Below are 21,355 nucleotides of genomic sequence, written 5' to 3'. Positions count from 1 at the left end.
ACAAGGGCAGCTCCACACAAGAGGGAGTTTATTAACTCCTTGCAGAATGAATTCATAAACATTAATTTCATAATAGGATAAAAGTTATTATACTCTGCAGGTCTCATATTAAAAGTATTTGTGGGCTTCCCTGGTGGTGCAGTGGTTGACAGTCCGCCTGCCGATGCATGGGATGCGGGTTCGTGCCCCGGTCTGGGAGGATCCCACAGGCCGCGGAGCAGCTGGGCCCGTGAGCCATGGCCGCTGAGCCTGCGCGTCCGGAGCCTGTGCTCCGCAATGGGAGAGGCCACAATAGTGAGAGGCCCACGTACTGTAAAAAAAAAAAAAAAAAAAAAAGTATTTGTTCATCATTCATTCAACAAATATGTGTTGAGCACTGACTTGGGAAGTACTGAACCAAGGAGTTGAAATTAAGAAAAAAAATCATCTAATGTTATGAAGATGCGAAGGTTGTAGTGGTATGATCATAAGGACCTGAATAACAATTTTCCCTTTCTAGGAAAATGGACTTGGAGGTCAGTGAACCAATAGACTTTAGTTCTGGAGATCATCAACATCTGGTTCGGAAAGCAGTAGATGATACTATCCAGAGCAAGTCTGCTCGGTCCTACGGAATTTCATCTTCAACTCATGGGCCACAACAAACTCATGGGAATCCACGCTCCAAAGCTGGTGAGCGAGGGGATACCTATGTGGTAGAAATTTCAGCAGAGACCACAACAGAGGACAGCAATCCTTTATCTGGCCCATTCTCAGAAGCAGCTATCCGCAGAGGTGAGAATAAAGAAATGACCTTTTCGGAAGAGAAAAGTTCTCTTAAAATGTTTACACAGGGTGGATTGTAGGATTTAATTTTGCTTTTAGTTTTTTCCCAGTCATGCTTTACCATGAAACATGACATAGGGCTGCAATAACAGATGGTCCCCAAGTTTTCCAGGGCATTCATAAATTCATGATACACATATTATGGTGAATAACTTGTGGTTTTCTTAGGAAACGTGAATTAGTCATTGAACGTTCTTGCCTACATACAAGATGATACCATGATATTGGCTTAAGTTTTAAACAATACTAATTCAGAGCCCTACATATTAATTCTGTATAGGAAATACATTCAGCTGTAACAGAAGTCCGAAAAACTGTGGCTTAAATAAATGAGAATTTTTTTTCTTTCATGAAATACGAAGTTGGAAGGTAGGCAATTCAAGGCAAAAGCTTAGGTCCCCGGTGAACACTCTGCCACCTTTATGCCTTCTTAGGACCTGGACAACTTGAAGATGGACTGTGAACTTTGAATCTCATTGCTGTCTCCCTGTGGCCCTCACCCTCTACCTTGTGGCTGGAAAGAGGCCTTCTGGAGCTCTTAGTTGGCAGCTGAAGCTGCAATGGCCATTATGACTCCCTGACATGGATGGCAGTTTGTGTTGGTTGTTGGCTCTTTTCTTGTGGCTTGAGCTTCTCATCACATGGGGCTGGGTCCGAAGAAGAGGTAGACCAGATGGACAAGCCCCAGTGTGTAAGCATTTATCAAGTCTCTATTAATCAAACCAGTGCTAATGTCTCACTGGCCAACATGTCATGTGGCCAAGCCCAGCGTCAATGTGGGAGGGCACTCCACAGGTTTTGCCCAATTTAAATTCTTACTTGTCTTCTTGTAATTGGATTGTAAGTGTTCTTTATGTATTAGATCCCTTTTCAGATACATGATACGCAAATATTTTCTGCCAGTTTGTGGGTTTTCTTTTACTTTCTGAAGGTGTCATTTGAAGCACAAAGCTTTTACTTTTGATGAAATCAATTTATTTGTTTTTTTTTCTTTGCTTGTGTTTTAGGTATCATATCTAAAAAAATCATTGCCTAATCCATGCTCACAAAGATTTACACCTATGCTTTCTTCCAAGAATTATATCTTAGGTTTATGTCTATGATCCATGTTTAACTAGTTAACTTTTGTGTATGTATGATATGAGAAAGGGGCTCAAATTTATCATTTTATACGTGTATGTCCAATTGTCCCAGCACAAGTTGTTGAAAAGACTCATCTTTCTCCATTGAATTGTTCTAGTATGTTTGTTAGAAATCAATTGACCATATTTGTAGGATTGACCACAAATGTAAGGGACTATTTTAGGGCTTTCAATTCTACTTCGTTGATCTATATGTCTAGTCTTATGTGGCTGGACCACATTTAACATCTATTCCCTCACAGTCCTTGATACATACTAGATGTGAATTTAATGTTAAGTAAGTGGATATTTTAATGTAGGCAGCACACATATGTTCTGGCATTTTTATTAAGATAGCTCAGTCCTATTTCTTTGTTGTTACACTTCAAATGCACAGAAACTGCCCAGCAGAAGGACACAGTTGACAATCCTATAAGTCAACTTTAAGCAGCATTCTTTCTTTTTTTTTCTTTTAAAACTGGGATAAGGCCACAAAAAAGTAAATGGTCATCACTGGTGTCATATTCCAAGGGCTCCAGGAAAACCTGTGTAGTCAGCTGGAAGTAAGCAAACAGAGATGCCAACATGCTCTGCACTCTGCTTTGGCACGCTATTGTCTTGGAACTCCTTGGTCATACTTAACAATTCGTCAGGTTATCAAGTTTCTGCACAAGCAGGAGGGAAGGGAGTTGCTAAAGGCAGGGAGGATAGAGAGAAAAGTGGTGGAGAAGCTCTGCAAACTCCCTGCAGCCCAAGTCCCTCTGCAGAGGGGTAAACGCCCTCTCCCTCGGTAGTTCTGAGGGCATCACTGGGCTCCATCTATGCAGGGGTGCAGCTGAATCCCTAATGATGGGTTTGCAACATTCTGAGACTTTCAGGTCACTTTTGGTCCTAAGGAGGATGGGGTGTCCATAATAAGGAATTAAATCCCTGAGTTTGGTCTTTAAAATTTGGGGGCTTTCATGGATAAACCCTCAGATCTTCAATAAAATGCCTCTAACAGTCTGGACTGAGTCTTTTCCGAGAGTTCTGCAGAGCTGTATTGTTGTAACTCTATTGGCCAACTCTAAATTAGCACTCCCTTTCCTATCATCAAAAAAATCAGAGGAAAATTTTCTTTCATTAAGTGTCAAAAATAGGTAATTACATTTATATTTTTACTTTTGAATATCGTGTCATAAAAATAAGCTTTCTGTCTCCTCAGCTTTCATCGTAAAAGTGTTCTTCCTCCTGTCAGTTCAGCTGCTGATCACTGGGGCAATCATCAGCCTGTTTCTTTTCTGGTAAGTCTTTATTACTGATGTAAATTAAGTATTAAGCTGCCCATATTAATTCTCACTGAATAGCTCAATTTAATTTTTATCATTAAAAGATTATCTATTTTTCCTTAATCATTCATAGGATATAATATTTCTGTCGCTTTGTTTTTCTGAGGCAACTTCTAGACGAAGGTGTTGGTAGATTTCTGGAGTTTAACTTCCTAAGCTAAGAATTTTCCCTTATTTTGGGCACTATTTTCTTTTTTATTTTCGCCAAGCTATTTCCACAGATAAAATTGGGTAAAGGAAGAAAGGTGAGACTATGGAGGCCTTGGAGGCTGGAGCTCTGTTAAATGCAGAAATTATTTCAGGGACTATGATCCGTCACGGCTTAAACCCATCCTTTGAAAATCTGTGTTTACAAACAAACATATGAGAATTTGATTACTTTTGCTTTGGGTACATATCAATCTCAGTATTTTTTAAAATTAAAACTTCACTAGGACATTTGCATTATCCAAATTTCACTTACAGCTTAAGATTGTGCTTTTTTGTGAATCTATTTTAAGAAGCAAGATACAGTTTTATGTTTTACTGTTTCCTTTCCCATCTGTCATTGTCAACCATTTAGGGTTTCCCCCCTTTCTTCTCATGAGATTGTTTAACGTCTACTTAAATATTACACTAGTTAGCAAAATAAGCTACTTATTGTGTAAAACTATTATTTTTTTAACCAGGAAGGCTTTAAGAGTTTGGGTGGTCAAGAATCCCTGGTTCACCTACGCACTCTTGTAAGTATTATTGGATTAAATTAAAAGTTTTTTCCACTAGCTATTGATTGATGTCCTTATTAAAAATTAGGTAAAGGTATAACATTCTTTTTTTAAATTAATTAATTAATTAATTTTTGGCTGTGTTGGGTCTTTGTTGCTACACGTGGGCTTTCTGTAGTTGCGGCAAGTTGGGGCTACTCATCATTGTGGTGCGTGGGCTTCTCATTGCGGTGGCTTCTCTTGTTGCAGAGCACGGGCTCTAGGCACATAGGTTTCAGTAGCTGTGGCATGCAGGCTCAGTAACTGTGGCTCGCGGGCTGTAGAGCACAGGCTCAGTAGTTGTGGCGCACGGGCTTAGTTGCTCCTCAGCATGTGGGATCTTCCTGGACCGGGGCTTGAACCCATGTCCCTTGCATTGGCAGGTGAATTCTTAAACACTGCGCCACCAGGGAAGTCCCAAGGTATAACATTCTTGAAATGACAAAATTATAAAGATGGAAAATAAGCAAATTAGTGGTTGTTGGGAGTTAGGGGTGTGTGTGTGTGTGTGTGTGTGTGTGTGCGCGCGCGTGTGTGTGTGTGTTACCATAATGGGATGGTAGGATATCTTAATGATGAGATAGTTCCACATCTTGATTGTGGTGCTGGTTACATGGATCTGCACATAGATTTGCATCATAGGTCTATGACATAGCATTACGTATATACATGCTGTACCAATGTTACATTACTGGTTTGGGTATTCTACTTTAATTATGTAATATGGGGGGAAACTGAGCAAAGGTTACACAGGACCTCTGTTCCCTTGCAGTTTCCTGTGAATCTACAAGTATTTCAAAATAAAAAATTTGAAAAAAGAACCCACAAGCTGTGTATGGATGGCAATGAGAAAAGTTAATTTTAAAAGCAAAAAAAAAAAAAAAAAAGAGGTAAAGGTAATAATCTACATTTTTGTTTACTTTATAATACTTATTATCAGATAATACATCTCTATATCTATCTACCTATAATATATCATATGATATAAGCAAATAACACATGGTTTTAAATTATCCCCAGGCCAGCATTTTTTGTTGTATTTATTATACTTGCTTGCTGTGGGAAGCTCCGCCGCCAGGTGCCTGCGAATTACATTCTTCTGGGATTATTTGTAAGTAAACCTCATTAGCATCCGTTGTCGTTCATCTCTGAAATATATTTTCATCACATTATTAAATTAATTCCATTTATTGTGGAAAATATTTCTGTGGAATAATACAGATAGAAATTATTTGTGAGACATTCTCTTGGATGAATTTTGAAGTCATAAACTTACTTATGACCTGGAATCCACACCCTTTTAACAAACTAGAGAATTTGGAGACCATGGGCTACTCCTCTGTGCCAGCAAACTTGCTTCTGAGAGGCCCACTCTGGAGTCTGGGCTACGTTTCAGGAACAGTTAACCTGACTGTCCTCTGTCAGAGAAAAAAACACATTTTGCTGTGGAGAGTGAGTTCACAAATTGTGTGCAAGAAATGTAATTTTCCTTATTTTTGTAAAATTTATTTTATTTCTATTTCAATGTGTCCTGACTCTATTGCAATTGAGGTTTCTGTTTATTAATGTTTATACCAGTCAAGCCAAACCTCTTGCCTCCTGGAAGCAGTGGACTCTCTGAAACTCACTGACAATAGTATTTGCTCCTCTTAGGAAAACCCAGAACAGAATCTCAGTATGATTTAGTGTTCTGGAAAGAAAGTCAGATTCTTTGCGATTGCTCCCATGAACTGCTGCCCACCCTTCCCTGTGAAGATTTACTTACCAATTCACTTGTTCCTCACCTGGTTCCATATCAGAGTTGAGGTAGCTTATAAAATATGCAAAATAGGCCTTCCCTGGTGGCGCAGTGGTTGAGAGTCCACCTGCCGATGCAGGGGACACGAGTTCGTGCCCCGGTCCGGGAAGATCCCACATGCCGAGGAGCGGCTGGGCCCGTGAGCCATGGCCGCTGAGCCTGCGCGTCCGGAGCCTGTGCTCCGCAACGTGAGAGGCCACAACAGTGAGTAGCCCGCGTACCGCAAAAAAAAAAAAAAAAAAAAAAAAGTATATATATATATATATATATATATATATATATATATATGCAAAATATAAGAAGATAAGATAAATTGGTGGGGAAATCTGATGGAAGGAAAATAAAGCCAGAGGTGAGATTCGTGCGCAAAATGCATAGTTCCACGCATTTGAGTGTGATGAGCCTAGATTTGGATCTGCGCCTCCTGGTGGTCAACGTGAGCAAGGACACACGGCCAAGGATGAGGTTCTCTGTGGGTACCACACAGCGTCCAGTGTGAATTATATGTCGGGAAGAACAGTTTCCTCATGACGCTGGAGAAGACTGTCCCTTTGATACCCACATTTGGGCATTTCTTCAGCTGACGGAGCATTGAGGGGCCTTTCTTAGTTGGTGTGGATACACTGCTCATTGTCCAGGTGAGCGAGTAGAGTCTCCCAGTTCCTCCACTTAACAGCAGAGACCACACTCAGAAGGGGTGGGAGTTAAAAGCCAGACATAGAAAGACACTGGGAATCCTGGGGAAGAGACGATGGGACAGGGAGAGGTATTTTTCCAGAAATTTTTGGATGTTTTCTTTTAACTTTTTCAATAGTTCTAATGTTTATTTCAAGAAGAGATCAAAGTTATTGATCTCAAAGGAAGCTCTCATCGCCAAGGTTTTGCTATTTATTTCTAAGCTGGTAACAGCCTAAGAGAAGAAATATTATAAAAGGGAAGGTCGAAAGCAAGTACATTGTTAAAATATCATGTGTACGTGGAATAGGTGCACTTAAAAAAAAAACCTGTAAGGTCAATAAAGACAGCTTACTTTGGTCCGTTGAACAAAGTAGAGAATCAGGCTTACCCACTGGGTTTGGGAGATCCAGAGAGGCAATCCGGGACTCCCGGGACTCTGGTTCTTTTCCAGTCTCCAATCCTGGACGTCATTAGCCAGCTGACGAAGTTCAAAGCCTCTCAGGCAGTCCTAGCACTGAGGATAGGATGTGTCCTCACATTTACTCCCAGAGACTAGAAGGTTCTTTCCTGGCTCTTGCCATGGACCAGCTAGTCTCTGGATCTGTCTCTGATGGAGCATACTACCAGCTGGGGAATGTCCTCAGGCCCTGCAGCCACTGCTGACTGTAGTTCTCACTGGCCTGCTGGCTGTCCTGGAGCCTGACTGTGGGCCTGGGCACGTCCTCATAGCCTTTTTGGTCTCATCCTCCAGCTTGACTGCCTTCTGGCTCTCATCCCCTCCCTCTCTCCCTCACTGCCCCATCCCTGGCTCCATTTGGACCATGGGAACCCTCCAGCCCCCATAGAGCCCCCATACAGACCCAATGCAGCCCCAGTGCAGCCCTCTTCAGAGCCCTGGATTGGCACCTACCAGTGCAGATCCATGCTTTGTAGGTGTGTCCTCCAGCTCATCCCCTCGTACTGAGGTCTCAATCCTCATTCCACGTCTGAGGTTTGAAGTATTTTATTCTCATCCAAGCACTATGGGAAAGGTCAGTACAGAAACCTTTGGTGGAGCGTCAGTAGAAATAGCATATCCTGCTCTGATAAAATGTTAAGATTCTGTGTGGATGGCCCTATTTGATTAATGACAATATGGTCTACAGATAAAGCTTTTACCTTGGTTTCCACATTCCTAATTAATACATATTTAAGTCGCTGAATACGTTGAAAGTTACTATTGTGTTCTAAGAAATATTTACACATGAAATAATTTTTTCTGTCGGTCTTGGGGAGAACGATAAGGAAATGTTTGTTTCTGTTATTTATTTCCCATATTCATAGCCTGTAGCTTTGTGCGCTGGGATCACACATATTCCCAATAGCTCACTAGACCCTGCCAGAATGCACAAACCTCAAAGCATCTCTTCTGGATTTTGGCCTTGGGATTCAGGCTTCTGATTTATTGTGATTTTTGTTTCTAGACAATACTCAAGGTCTGCTGCTAGGAACCGTGTCAGTGTAAGTCTTTGATACACATTTGTGTGTGTGTGTGTGCTTTTCTTTGAATGTTATGTGAACAATAATCAGTCTCTGGTTTTAGTTTCTATAATGCCGAGAAAGTGTTATGGGCAACGGCAGGAACCGCTCTAGAGACGATATCACTCACTTTATTTGCTCTTCAAACAAAAGTACGTATTATTGAAGCAGATTTCTGTCATAAGGGAGTGTGTGAATATGTTTCTTTGCCCCTCCTGACCCATTCTGCTCCTTCCTCCCTCGGGCTCTCAGCTTTCTGTGGGCCTCACTCCATGGAGTCCTTGCCTTCAGGCTTCTGGCTTTCCTAGTAACCATGTTTAAAAAGTAAAAGGAGACAGGTAAAATTAGTTTTAATAATATATTTCATTTAACCCAGTATATGTGAAGTGTTATCATTTTGACATGTAATCAGTATAGCAAAAATATTAATGAGATACCTTACATTCTTTATTTCGAAATTCAAACCCAGTGTGTATTTTATATTTGCAGCAATCTCAGTTTGAACTAACTGCATTTCCAGTGCTCAGTGGCCAAGTGTATTGAAAGCACAGCTCTAGACAAACTTTCTTAGCAGGCATCAGAGTCACCCGGAGAGCGTGTGGAACACAGAATTCACTCCTCCTGGAGTTGCTGCTTCACAATGTCTGGCATGGGGGCCGATAATTTATATTTCCCAGGCGCTGCTGATGCTTCCGGCCTGAGAACCAGACTTGGTGACCTGGTAGATTATTCTCTTGGTGTGGTAAGGGTAGGGAGTGAAATAGGAAAAATAGAGGAATTAGGAAAACACTCTTGCAAGAAAATACCTTGGATTCTTTTGCTTCCTAATCCATTCTTTTTTCAGGCCAGAAGATGAATATTCCTCTTTCTTTAAAAAAAATTCTAATCTTCCCTAGGCTGACTTGGTTACTGATTTATAGAAGCAAAACCAAAAAGCATATTAATAAATTTTAAGATTACAAAAGAATAATTAATAGTAATTTTTGAAAGCTTAGTATATGTATTTTTATTGAAATATATACATACAAATGTGAAAAAGGTACCCAGTTAACATCTTTGTCTATTTAATTCCATTAATATAGTCTATGCATATGCTTTTAAAAAATATGAATGATTATGATCATACTATACTTACAAATTTACATCCTGCTTATTCAGTACATTTTTTATTAGGGAAAATTTTATATAGATACAAAGATAGAATACTTTAATAAACTCCCATGTGCCCATTACCTAGTTTCAAAAATTATCAATTTGTGGCTCCTGTTATTTCATCCATATCTTACCCTTTTCTCCCTCCTGAAGAAATACAACACTTTGTATGTAGCATTTTTCATTGCTTAGGGGCTAATGGATTTCCATGGTTCTTGGGATTAGCCAGGGGAAATGATTAGCAAATGGGCCAGTTTGTGTCTAGCGGGTACACGATGCATCTCTAAACACCTTGAAATTGCTTATGGATGATAATTTAATTGGTTTTGTGTTGTTTCCTCAGTGCGATTTCACCTTGCTAAATGGAATGCTGTTTGTTTTACTCTTCGTACTTATTATCTATGGAATTCTCTTAATCTTCATACGATCATATGTAAGTGGGATCTCCTTTGTAAACCTCAGAGAATTGTTAGAATATAGGGTGAAGTGCTGGTTGTGTTGTTGGTCTGGATCCTCTGAGAAGCAGACACCAGATGGGTGAAACTTGCAAGGACTGTGATAGGAGAAATGTCTGTGGGAGAAAAGTGTGGCGGCAACAAAGGCTGGGAGAGCTGTCAGACCACGACAGCATATGTGACCCCAGGTTCAGGAGAGGGAAGGAAGGTGGGAGCACTCTGGATGTGGTGCCGTCAGGGGCTCCTGGAGCTAACGTGGACCATTACAGCAGTCCGGGGTCTCCCAGGAAGGTCCTGCTGCCCCCACCTGAGACGGTGAAGCGTGACCCAGGAGCAAACTACAGTGGGTTGCACCACACAGCCACCGGACCCTGGTCAGTTACATGCCCCTCCCCGTAGCTGGAGGTCTGTGAGGCCACCTGCTGCACCAGTTGTGGTAGGGGACCACTGACAGGAGGTCTGGGCATGAAGATTGAGCTCCGACCCTAGGCGACAGCTGCCCTCCCCTCAGAGGATCTTGGGGTGAACCACTGACAGACCCTTGTTCTAAGTATGTCCAACCTTGCTGGACTCTGGCAATTTTGAATCCCTCAGACTCCAGTTGTCAGCTGTTTTCTTACACCTAGCTCAGTCTGGAAACACTGTGCCTCCCTCTCTGTGTCACTGACTCCTGATTTCTCTCTTTCCTCAAGAACGTTCCCTGGTTAGCAGAGTGCTCCCCATGCCTCTAGGACTAGCTTTCTCCTCCTAAAGAGTGAACGCCATTATGCTTCTCAGATGTTATACACCACTTCCTTTTGCTCTTCTACAGCCAAACCCTTTGGCATTTAGGCCAATTTGTCACATATTCTGATCAGGGTTGTTCTGGTTGCAAGGAACACATACCCCTCAGACTAGGTCAAGGCAAAGACCCAGAGACTCTCATGGAGCTCCTAGGTGGGAAGAAGAGCCAGAATTCATGGAAAAGGAAACCCCACCTCCCTTTCTTGAACTGAGGTGATTGGCCATCTCTGCTTGTGTAGTAATATCTCCAGCACTAGCTAATGATAGAACTGCCGCCTGGATTCCTCTATCCTGAGAATTGATTTCTAACTGGCCTAGAGCATCTGTTTGATCCTGGTCACAGGGAAGAGGCTCTTGGTCGGTCAAGAGATTCACTGCTGTTGGAGTGTTATCATCCACCTCTTGTCAATTAGCTCTAGCAAGGCTGTGTGAGGGTCACTATGTTCCCTGAGCTGAGGGGAGGGCACATTCTCTTGAAGAACTATGTGGATGGGGCTTGCTGAATGGAATTGAGTGGATGCTGTTCACTATGTTCAAGAAAAGATTCTCTCCACAGCTTTGGCTTTCTTAATATCTTATCTAACAGCAGTGACCTAAGTGATCCCCTGAGTTGTTCCAAGTCATACTCTTAATATACAGTTGTTTCCTTTCTTTTTGCAGTGGTTGCATCTATTGTATGCTGGACTTGGTACTGTGATCTTCTCACTCGTAAGCGCATTTCTCCCTTTCTTTGACAAAGAGTATGGTATGTGCATTGATGGGGCCCTAAGCCCTCTGCTAGGCCTGGAGTCAAGTGGAGTCAGTAATTTACTGGAAAGCTCCCCAGGTCACTTGCTCCTTCCTCTGTCTTCTTGTCCTCCTCCTCCTCCTTTTTATTTTTTATAAAGACAATTCTTTTTAGAGCAGTTTTAGGTTCTTAGTAAAACCAAAAGAAGAGTACAGAGATTTCCCATATACTCCAGCCTCCATACACGCATGGCCTTCCCCATTATCAATATCCCCCACCAAAGTGGTACATTTATTACAATTGATGAACCTACATTGACATATCATAATCACCCAAAGTCCGTAGTCTACATTAAGGCTCACTCTTGGTGTTGTACCTTCTATGGGTTTGGACAAATGTATAATGATATGTGTCCATCATTGTAATATCATACAGAATATTTTCACTGCTCAAAAAATCCTCTTTGTTCTACCAGTTGATCCCTCCCCATCCCCAACCCCTGGCAACCACTAATTTTCTTACTGTTTCCAAGTTTTGCCTTTTCCAGAATGTCATAGAGTAGGAATCATACAATATTAAGCCTTTTCAAATTGGCTTCTTTTACTTAGTATTTGCACTTAAGATTCCTCCATGTCTTTTCATGGCTTGGTAGGTCATTTCTTTTTAGTGTTGAATAATAGTCCACCATCTTGATGTACCACAGTTAATTTATTCATTCACCTACTGAGGTGAATCTTGTTTGCTCTCAAGTTTTGGCAATTATGAATAAATCTGCTATAAACATCCATGTGCAGGTTTTTGTGCGGACAGATGATTTCAACTCCTTTGGGTAGATACCAAGGAGCATGTTCACTGGATCATACAGTAAGAGTATGTTTAGTTTTGTAAGACTGTATTCCAAAGTGGTTGTAATACTTTGTATTCTCACTAGCAGTGTATGAGAGTTCCTGTTGCTCCATGTCCTCACCAGCATTTGGTATTGTCAGTGTTCCAGAATTTGGCCATTCTAATAGGTGTGTAGTGGTATCTTATTGTAATTTTTTTTTTTTTTTTTTTTTTTTTTGTGGTGCGCCGGCCTCTCACTGTTGTGGCCTCTCCCGTTGCGGAGCACAGGCTCCGGACGCGCAGGCTCAGCGGCCATGGCTCACGGGCCCAGCCGCTCCGTGGCACGTGGGATCTTCCCGGACCGGGGCACGAACCTGTGTCCCCTGCATCAGCAGGCGGACTCTCAACCACTGCGCCACCAGGGAAGCCCTTATTGTAATTTTAATTTGCATTTCCCTGATGATATATGATGTAGAACATCTTTTCATATGCTTACTTGCCATTTGTATATCTTCTTTGGTGAAGTGTCTGTTAAGTTCTTGGGCCCATTTTGTAATCAACTTGTTTGTTTTCTTATTGTTGAGTTTTAAGAGTTCTTTGTATATTTAGGAGAACTGTCCTTTATCAGGTATTTCTTTTGTAAATATTTTCTCCCAGTCTGTGGCTTGTATTATCATTATCTTCACACTGTCTTTCACAGAGCAGACATTTTTAATTTTAATGAAGTCTAGTTTATCCACTCTTTCTTTCATGGATCATACTTTTGGTGTCATATCTAAAAAAATCATCACCACACCCAAGGTCATCTAGGTTTTCTCCTATGTTATCTTCTAGGAGTTTTATGTTTTACATTTAAGTCTATGATTCATTATGAGTTATTTTGTGAAAGGTGTAAGATCTGTGTCTAGATTCATGTTTTTGGCATGTGGATGTCCAGTTGTTTCAGCACCATTTGTTGAAGAGACTATGTTTACTCCGTTGTATTGCCTTTGCTCTTTATTCTGTCCTGTTGATCTATTTGTTTAATCTTTTCACCAATACCACACTATCTTGATTACTGTAGCTTTATAGTAAATCTTGTTGTCTGGTAGCATCAGTCCTCCAACTTTGTTCTTTTCCTTCAGTATTGTATTGGCTATTCTGGGTCTTTTGTCTCTCCATATGGTTTGTCAATATCCACAAAATAACTTGCTGGGATTTTGATTGGGATTGTGTTGAATCTATAGATCAAGTTGGGAAGAACTGATATTTTGTAAATAGTGAGTCTTCCTATCCATGAACATGGAATGTCTCTCCATTTATTTAGTTCTTCCTTGATCTCATTCATCAGAGATTTATAGTTTTCCTCATATAGTTCTTGTACATATTTTGTTAGACTTATACCTAAGTATTTAAGTTTTTTGGATGCTAATGTGAATGGTATTGTGTTTTTAATTTCCAATTTCACTTATACATTGCTGCATATAGGAAAGTAATTGACTGTTGTATAGTAACTTTGCATCCTACAACCTTGTGATAATTGCTTATTGAACCCTCAGATGCTCCTGGGGCTTCTAATCCTGACCAGGGCTTCCCTGTGGGCTGTCTGTCTCTTGCATGGTGTCCTGAGCCCTCTTCCCCTGGGGTTGGGGGGAAGACAGCTGGATCCCATCTCACCTTACTCTCCCACTTTCCTGTCTGCCTTCAAACATATAACCTCACCTGAGAGGTGCACTCCTAACCGCCAATACATGAAATGATTAGGAGTCATTATCTCTCTTGTAAGAAGAAATAAGATAAAGTCAGGGGTTCTTGGAGGGGAGGAAGAAAGAAAAGCACTTTTCCACAGAAGGACTCCAGGGTGACAGATGGAGGCTAAGAGCAAGGCTGGAAGCTCAGCTGCTGGAGGCCTTTTTTAAAGGATGACCAACTGTCCTCATTTCCCTGGGACTGAGGGGTTTCTGAAGACACACAAAAGTCCTGGGCAAACTGGAATGGTTGGTCATTCTAGCTTTTTCTGCCACAGAGTTACTGGAATCAGACATAGGGAGAGGGAGGATAAGTGGGAAGGGACTTAGTGGTCCAGGTGAAGCAGCCGCTTTGGCAACCCCCAGACTTGGGTTTGACTCTCTTCTCTGCCACCTGCTACAGTGTGATCTTCCCTTCCTGGAGGCTCTGTTAACCTCACCTGCCTCAACTGGGTCATTCCCATATTACATGAGATGACATCTATCATGAACTGATACGAGGCTACCCAGAAGGTGCCCCATTCTTTTCCTCCTGTTTCTTTCCTCCCTTTCTCCTCATTCTTAGAAGGCTGAGTGGGAACCAGGACACAGGGAGAGCTGATACCTGAATTACTTGGGACAGGTTTCCCTGTAGTGGATGTTGTTCTAAAATGGATTATTTTAAAGAGTCTTTAAAACCCCAAGAATTCTTTGTAATGCCAGGGTTGACCTGTCTGATGCGGCTCTGCCTCACAGCACTAGACTCTTAGTGTACAGGCTGGATATAAAGACCTGAGGAGCAGCTTGTTTTCTTTTCCTCCTTCTAATGCACTTGTGCTGCCCACATCTGCTCACTTTGCAACAAACACAAGGGTGAGAGGGCTCTCTGACTTTTTTTCTTGATGCTTTAGAAGCTCATAATTTTACCTACTGCAGCTGAGCTAAAACATTTAATTGGGGTTTATTTAACCATATATGAGTCTTCTCATTCTATTTTGAAATACTGACATCGTCACAAAGCCATCTCCAATGTCAAGTTTTGAAAAATGCTATCACCCAAAGGAAAGTTCAGAATTATTGCTGTGGGTGAATCTAAATGTTGGGGAACCATCTTTATTTTCATTCTTTTTTTCAGTGAGAACACGTGGGAAAATCACAAACACAGGGCATTTTGTAGTTTCTCTCTGTGTCCAATCTGCCCACCTGGTCTACATCATTGGCTAAAGGCACAGAGCTTTCTGGACTTGGAAGGAAAGGAAAGTAAGGCTCACATATTTGGTCCCACTGGCTTCAGGAGAATGAAACACTTGCTTTAATAGATAAAGCATAAACTTGGGGACATCATGAATGATTGAGGCTGTAAGAATAATATCTATAGCCACAAATTTACTCTCTGTGATGTATTTACTGATGGGAAATAATTTTTCCAGATAATTTTAGGATACTTATTTGATAGAAATGTACAACTTAAGTAGCTAATTCTTCTTTCTTTTCTTTAAGTACTTGGTGATGGATGGGAGGTGATGGTGGGAGGGCGCCATCATCATTCTGACCTGGACCCTGAAGAGTATGTTTTTGCTGCCCTGAACATCTACATGGACATAATCAACCTTTTCCTTTTTATTTTGCAACTGATTGGACTGGGACGGTAGTCATACGGCCAAGCCTGGCTCGTGCTGAAAAGAGGGAAGGAGGGATGTCTGTGAAGACATACAGAGGTTACCACACCATAAGCCCTTCTATTTTAAAATACTTAATTTTTTTGTCAAATGACAGTGAGCATTCAGTAAATGTTAGCTGTAGCTGTTAGATATTTTTAGTTCCACTGTCACATTGCAAAACTTTCTGGCGGACGTTTCTGATTTTTATAAATTCAAAAGGTGAGCTACATAACTACATATTTACAAACATTTGTAAGATGCTCATTACTTTGTGGAAGTTTTCCAGGCACTATTTAAAGCTGTAAGCAACATCCCTCTACGTGAATAAAACTGATTACTGAAACCCATATTTACTCCATCCTCTTCTCTTGATTTGGACATTTGGTGGGAATATTTTGGCATCTGACTTTTTTTAAGAGTAAGAGAAACTATAAAGAATTCTGCCTTTCTCTTGGATTCCAGAGTCAGACTGGAGAAGTAAATTCTATCTTGGGAGATCTCTGTTTCTATCTCAAACTATCTGTGTGCTCCAAGGGGAGCCTTTTGGGTCTGAACCACTTCAGTGTCTGGCAGGAAGATAAGAAGGGGCCATTTCCAGCATGGATGAATTGTGCAGGGGGGAGGATGGGGAAATTAGATGAACTCTTCTGGTCTCTCTAGTATTTATCATAGAGCTTTATTTCAAAATTTAACTGAACATACAGATCTCAAGTAAGACATATGGACTTAAGTACAAACAATATAGTCACATACATCTACCTGACTTTTTGATTACATATTTCAGATTAGCCATATCTCCACTATTTTAGTAGAGTTTCTTCATTGTGTTTATGATCTCTTATTACTACCAGTAAAATCCTGAAGATGGGCGTAACCTCTGAAATGTGAGCAAGTGGAAGAGAAAGGGACTTTTCAGCCACCCAGCAAAAAATCTAGGAGGACCCTCTAAAGCTCCTGGGTCAGGATATCTTAAAAAACATCACCATCTGTACATACACCTGCCAAAGTCATGGTGAATTAATTCCATACAAGAAAGCAAATTCAGCTGGGAAGCTTGAGATTTTGCATATTCTTTTGGCATCAAGACAACCTTCCTGCATATAATAGGGACACACTGGCCAATCTGTTTCTCCATTGAAGTTTCTGCCATCCCCACACCACATTAGGCATTTCTCTTGTCTCAGCAATGCTCCCAGCCACACACAGCCCACTGTGAGTCTATTGTATGTGCCATCATACAGCAGTGCTGACTTGATTAAAAGAAATTCTACTGCTTCTATGACAACCTTTTGATTTCTGCATTTAGTAAGGACTCTGAGAAAGACATACCTTTTACGGTCAGTCTATCAAATGAGTAGATTACTTTGTTCTCAGTGACAGAAATTCACCTTTTGAGAAGAGAGTCCACGATTTGAAAATCTGTCAGGAGTGGTCCCAAATCCAGTGATGGGTAGCACATCTGTAAATCAATCCAAGATGTCCACAATGGGGCAATCGAAACTTAAAGAAAAAGAATCCATAGAAAAATTTAGGTTATACTTTCTATAATGCTCACAAATCCTGGGCCTATAAGTTACTTTTTTCTTATTCCAAATGGGTATTCCCTCATCCAGCTTTAGGCATGGTTTGCTGAGCAAATCTATCTATACACAAGTGGACCCTAGTGAAACTACTCATGTTAAAGGCTAGTAAGCAGTTAGCCATGGCCTTTTTAAAATCAGTATGCCACTTTGCACTCATAGGTTCAAAGAATATCAATGGCCAAAATGTTGTGGCATATGTTTGACATTACTATCAAGACGAATGTTGGCAGTTTCAGTATCTTTTGCTTAATCAAATTCCTTGAAACAGATCAATCAACTGCTGAAGTTGTCATCAATGGTTTCCAAGTCATAGCACTATTGATAGCTTGTAATGCACTAAGATAACATTTATCTGATTGTTGCTGTAAAGCAAGGGTCAGCAAACATACGACACACACCAAATTTAGCCTGCTATCATTTCATTTTTTAAAATTTTGTTTTGAATTATAGATTCACAGGACGTTGCAAAGATAATTCAGAGAGGCCATGTGTACTCTTTACCCAGTTACCCCCAATGGTTATCTCTTACATAATGTACAATACCAAAACCAGGATACTGACATTGTGTACAATATATATGTATATTTCTGTCATTTTATCACATGTAAATTCATGTAACCCCCATTGTAACCAAGATACAGACAGTTGCATCACCACAAAAATGTCCCTTTTTCTACCCCTTTATAGCCACACACATACACCTCTCTTCCCCCCAACATCCCTAACTCCTGATAACCACTAATTTGTTTCCATCACTATTACTGTCATTTAAAAAATGTTAAATGGATGAAATCATACAGGACGTGACATTTTGAGATTGGATTTTTTTCACTCAGCATAATGCCCTTGAGATCCATCCAAGTTGTTGGAATTTGTGTCACTAGTTCACTCCTTTTATTGCTGAGTAGTATTCCATTGCATGGATATATCACAGTTAATCATTCCCTTACTACAGGACATTTTGGTAGATTCCAGTTTTTGGCATAAAGCTGCTATGAACAATTGTGTGCAGGTTTTTGTGGACCTAAATTTTCACTTCTCTGTGATAAATGTCTAGGAGTGCAAATGCTCGGTCATATGGTTAGTATATGCTTAGTTTTTAAAGAAACTACTCAACTATCTTCCAGGGTGGCTGTATCACTTTACATTCCCACAGGCAGTGTATGAATGACCCAGCTTCTCTGCAACCCTGGCAGCATTTGGTGTTGATGCTACTAATCATTTTAGCCATCCCGATAGGTGTGTAGTGTTTTGCTGTGATTTAAATTTGTATTTCCTAATGGATAGTGATGTTAAACAACTTTTCATGTGCTTATTTGTTTGCCATACATCCTCTTTGGTGAAATGTTTCTTCATGTCTTTTGTCCATTTTATATTGGATTGTCTGTCTTCTGTTTAGTTTTGAGAGTTCTTTATATATTCTATATATGTGGTTTGCAAATATTTCCTCCCAGTCTGTAGCTTGTCTTTTCACCTTCTTCATTAGGTCTTCTGCAGAACAAAGCTTTAAATTTTGAAGACGTCCAATTTATCAATTTTTTCTTTTATGGATCATGCTTTTGGTATCAAGTGTACTTTTTCTTTTCCAAAATAGTTTTAGCTGTTTTAGTTCCTTTGCCTTTCCATATTTTTAGAATATTTCTAAATTTTAGAATTATCTATAGCTATAAGAAAATGTTGCTGGGATTTGGTAAAGTTGCTGCCAAGCAATTGAACCAAACCCGGGCATTCTGTGAACTGAGACACCCCCACACACACCTCCCACTAAGCCAGTGGCTTTGCTTTAGGCAGTGAAGATATACACAAAATATCCCCCAAAGGTAGCTACTAATTTTTCATGTAGAATTAAGATACTTGCTGCTACAGTCAGGCTAGCTGTGATCTCTAATATACCATTTGTTGGACTTGCAAGGCCTGTTGGGCCCATGTTAATTCTCCAGTGCCAGGTGACCCACCCTGAAGTGGAGATGTCACATCAGTGAGTCCCAAGGCTTCCATGGGTCAGGCATTCAGTTTCAAGAAGAGCCTAGGAGCCAGTTAATAGCTGCCTTTCTCCAAAATGGTGTACTAGGTGGCTGCGTCAGGCAGGTGGCAGTGTTGTGCTGGGAAATGGCTTAAGCACTTGGGCTGCCACCAAGTCTTTAACACATGGAATGATTTTACTTTCTCCTCTTGGAACTCTACATTGTTTCTGTTGACCACCAGAGAGGGGACAAAGAGGCAGAATGGCGAGTAATTTATGCTCCACTCTAACCTCTCTACATGTAGCAGTCCCTACTGGGAGATGCCCCACCGATAATTATGAGACAGGTAACTGTGGGCACATAATCGTCAATTCCATTAAACATTCAGATTTGGGAGCTGCATTATATTCAATCAGCCAAAGGGCCCCACCCACAAGGGAAGCCTCCCTTCCCCTCTATGGAGTGTGTCCAAATTCCTTTCTCCCGGCTGAATAGTCTAAAGTGCGTGAGTCACGAGCTACATACATCAGGTGGCAAAAGGATGCCGGATCACCTTGTCCCTCAGCTGAGAGGGTAAGGAGCCCAAGAGATGGGGGAGGCAGGTCTGTGGGGAGTACACTTAATTGTTGGCCTGTTATCCCGCCCTTAGCCCCTCGCTCCAGGGCCAGTGCCTGAACACTGGCGCCAATACTTCTCCTACAACAGTGGTGACGCATGTCAACATGCAGAGAGAACAGGGCCCACGGGCTTCTTTCTTCCCCACATACACCTCCGCAATTACCTGGAGTCCTTGGCACCTTCTGTCCCTCCTGCACCCAGCGCTTCATCCTCAGGTCCTCACTGCCGTCAGGGGTCATGGGCCAGGGCATAAGGGTAGCCTGATCTGCACTTGTGGGCAAGGCTTTGCAGTCACTTTTGCATCTGAACAGTGCTGGACTGCTTGTAGCCCAACCACATGAACTTCTCATGTTTTTGGTCCACTCAAAGTTCTCAATCAAAGAGCACGGTTCTTACTGCTGATTAGTTCACATCTGGGGGCTCCCTGATTCAGCAGCCACAGCCATACTGCCTTTCAGGTAGGGCCACAAGAATTGCTGTTTTGTCATGAAAACTTTCTTCCCTGACTGCCTGCAGGAGTTAGCAACAATCAAGGCACCATTCCCACAGGACAGCTTGTTTCAACCCTACTTCTTTTCGTTAAGCCTGTAAACATTAGCTCAACTCCTGTTGAGTAAAAGGTAGGACAGCGGGAGCCCTTATCCTTCCCCCACCTCTTAGCTATCTCTTGAGTGAGAGCATTCATTACCAGCCAGATTCCAGGGAGTCTTACATTCTCAAACCTGGCCCAACGGTTCCTCTTCTACAAAATCATGTCTCTTTCAGCATTCCATTCCTCGCTGCCAAAATTGTCAAATCTGGGATTTGATTTTATCCAGTAAGTTAGCCTGTCAGAGTTTCGTGGATGCTGACAGAAGACACAAGACCCTGGGTCAGAGGCAAAGACCTTTATCACTCAGGGCACAGCATGCAGAATGCATGTCAGCATACTTGTGCCAGTTCCTCAAGTCCCCAGTTCCACAGGGGCAACACAATGGGTCTAGATGAATGCCAAGTGTGCAGGGGGTTTGTGTCGCAGCCGTGGAACAGTGTGAGGAATCCAACGCGTCGACAGCAAGCCTGCTCTTTGTCCTCAAGCTTACTACATAAATCCTGAGGAGTGGTCCAGGCAAAACTCTTGTCAGGGCTTGCAGTCTTAGCACCCTGAGCAAGCACATAAGAAGCCCAGGAGAACTGGACTGTCTCATCTAATAACTATCCTTCTCTATATTGTATTTTCTTCACTCCTTCATGAATATCTCTCTCAGCCTGTCTGTAAACTGATGCCTCGTGCAGGCTAGGCCATTATGCAACGGCTGGCTAAGAGATGATATATAGTCTGATCAGGAATATTTTCAAATTACAGTTTTAAAGACAAAAGAAGAAGAATTTCTTCAAAAGTTTCGCCATCACTAAGTTTGTCAGCCACCTGTCAGTCCTAAGTGCAACAGAGAGCTAAATTTGGGAAACTTTTCTGGTCCATCTTTCTTTAAGAAGTACGACTACTCCCAGTTCCTAAAATAATGACAGTCATGTAATAATGTAGAGAGAGACACTTACATCTTTCTATAAAGAAATCTATTCTAGAGAGAAGGGGATAATGATTGACAAGGCAGTAACATACTGTTGCTAAGGTGATGACCTAGGAACTATGCCCATAGTCCAGGGCTGAGATACTACTACTCAGCCCAAGAGCCAAGCACATGAACACTTTTCTCCTATGGAGTTTTTGTTTCAGCCTTAAAAGAAAGAAAAAAAAAAACCCAAATTTGTATTATCATGTAATATTTAGATTCCAAGATTTTACTCTTTAGTGATTTACTAACTATAACTTTTAAAATTATGACCAAACTTCAATAAGTCTCAGATTTTAATTCATAATAGGTAAGCA

General features: G+C 41.2%; 1 protein-coding gene and 1 long non-coding RNA gene across 2 annotated transcripts; one reads left to right on the top strand and one right to left on the bottom strand.

Annotated features, from left to right (window-relative positions):
- The first annotated feature begins 374 nt into the window (after positions 1–374).
- LOC113618358 (protein lifeguard 2-like) lies at positions 375–16,655 on the top strand. The gene is given in 10 exon segments (XM_027102441.1): positions 375–774; positions 3,151–3,229; positions 3,943–3,996; positions 5,038–5,132; positions 7,957–7,993; positions 8,076–8,163; positions 9,507–9,596; positions 11,062–11,109; positions 15,160–15,172; positions 15,175–16,655. Coding segments are annotated over 10 exon segments (912 nt in total). The 5' UTR covers positions 375–503; the 3' UTR covers positions 15,312–16,655.
- On the bottom strand, positions 8,278–20,699 carry LOC113618359 (uncharacterized). Its single transcript, XR_003431986.1, has 3 exons — positions 20,198–20,699; positions 16,650–16,820; positions 8,278–8,315 (listed from the first exon to the last, which is right to left on the bottom strand). It is a non-coding gene; the product is annotated as an uncharacterized LOC113618359 (long non-coding RNA).
- Between the last annotated feature and the right edge of the window lie 656 nt (positions 20,700–21,355).

This window comes from Aethalodelphis obliquidens, unplaced genomic scaffold, assembly GCF_003676395.1.
Source record: "Aethalodelphis obliquidens isolate GAN/ISIS:26980383/991018 unplaced genomic scaffold, ASM367639v1 scaffold5, whole genome shotgun sequence".
Classification (NCBI taxonomy): domain Eukaryota; kingdom Metazoa; phylum Chordata; class Mammalia; order Artiodactyla; family Delphinidae; genus Aethalodelphis; species Aethalodelphis obliquidens.
This window is presented reverse-complemented; position numbering and strand designations above follow the sequence as displayed.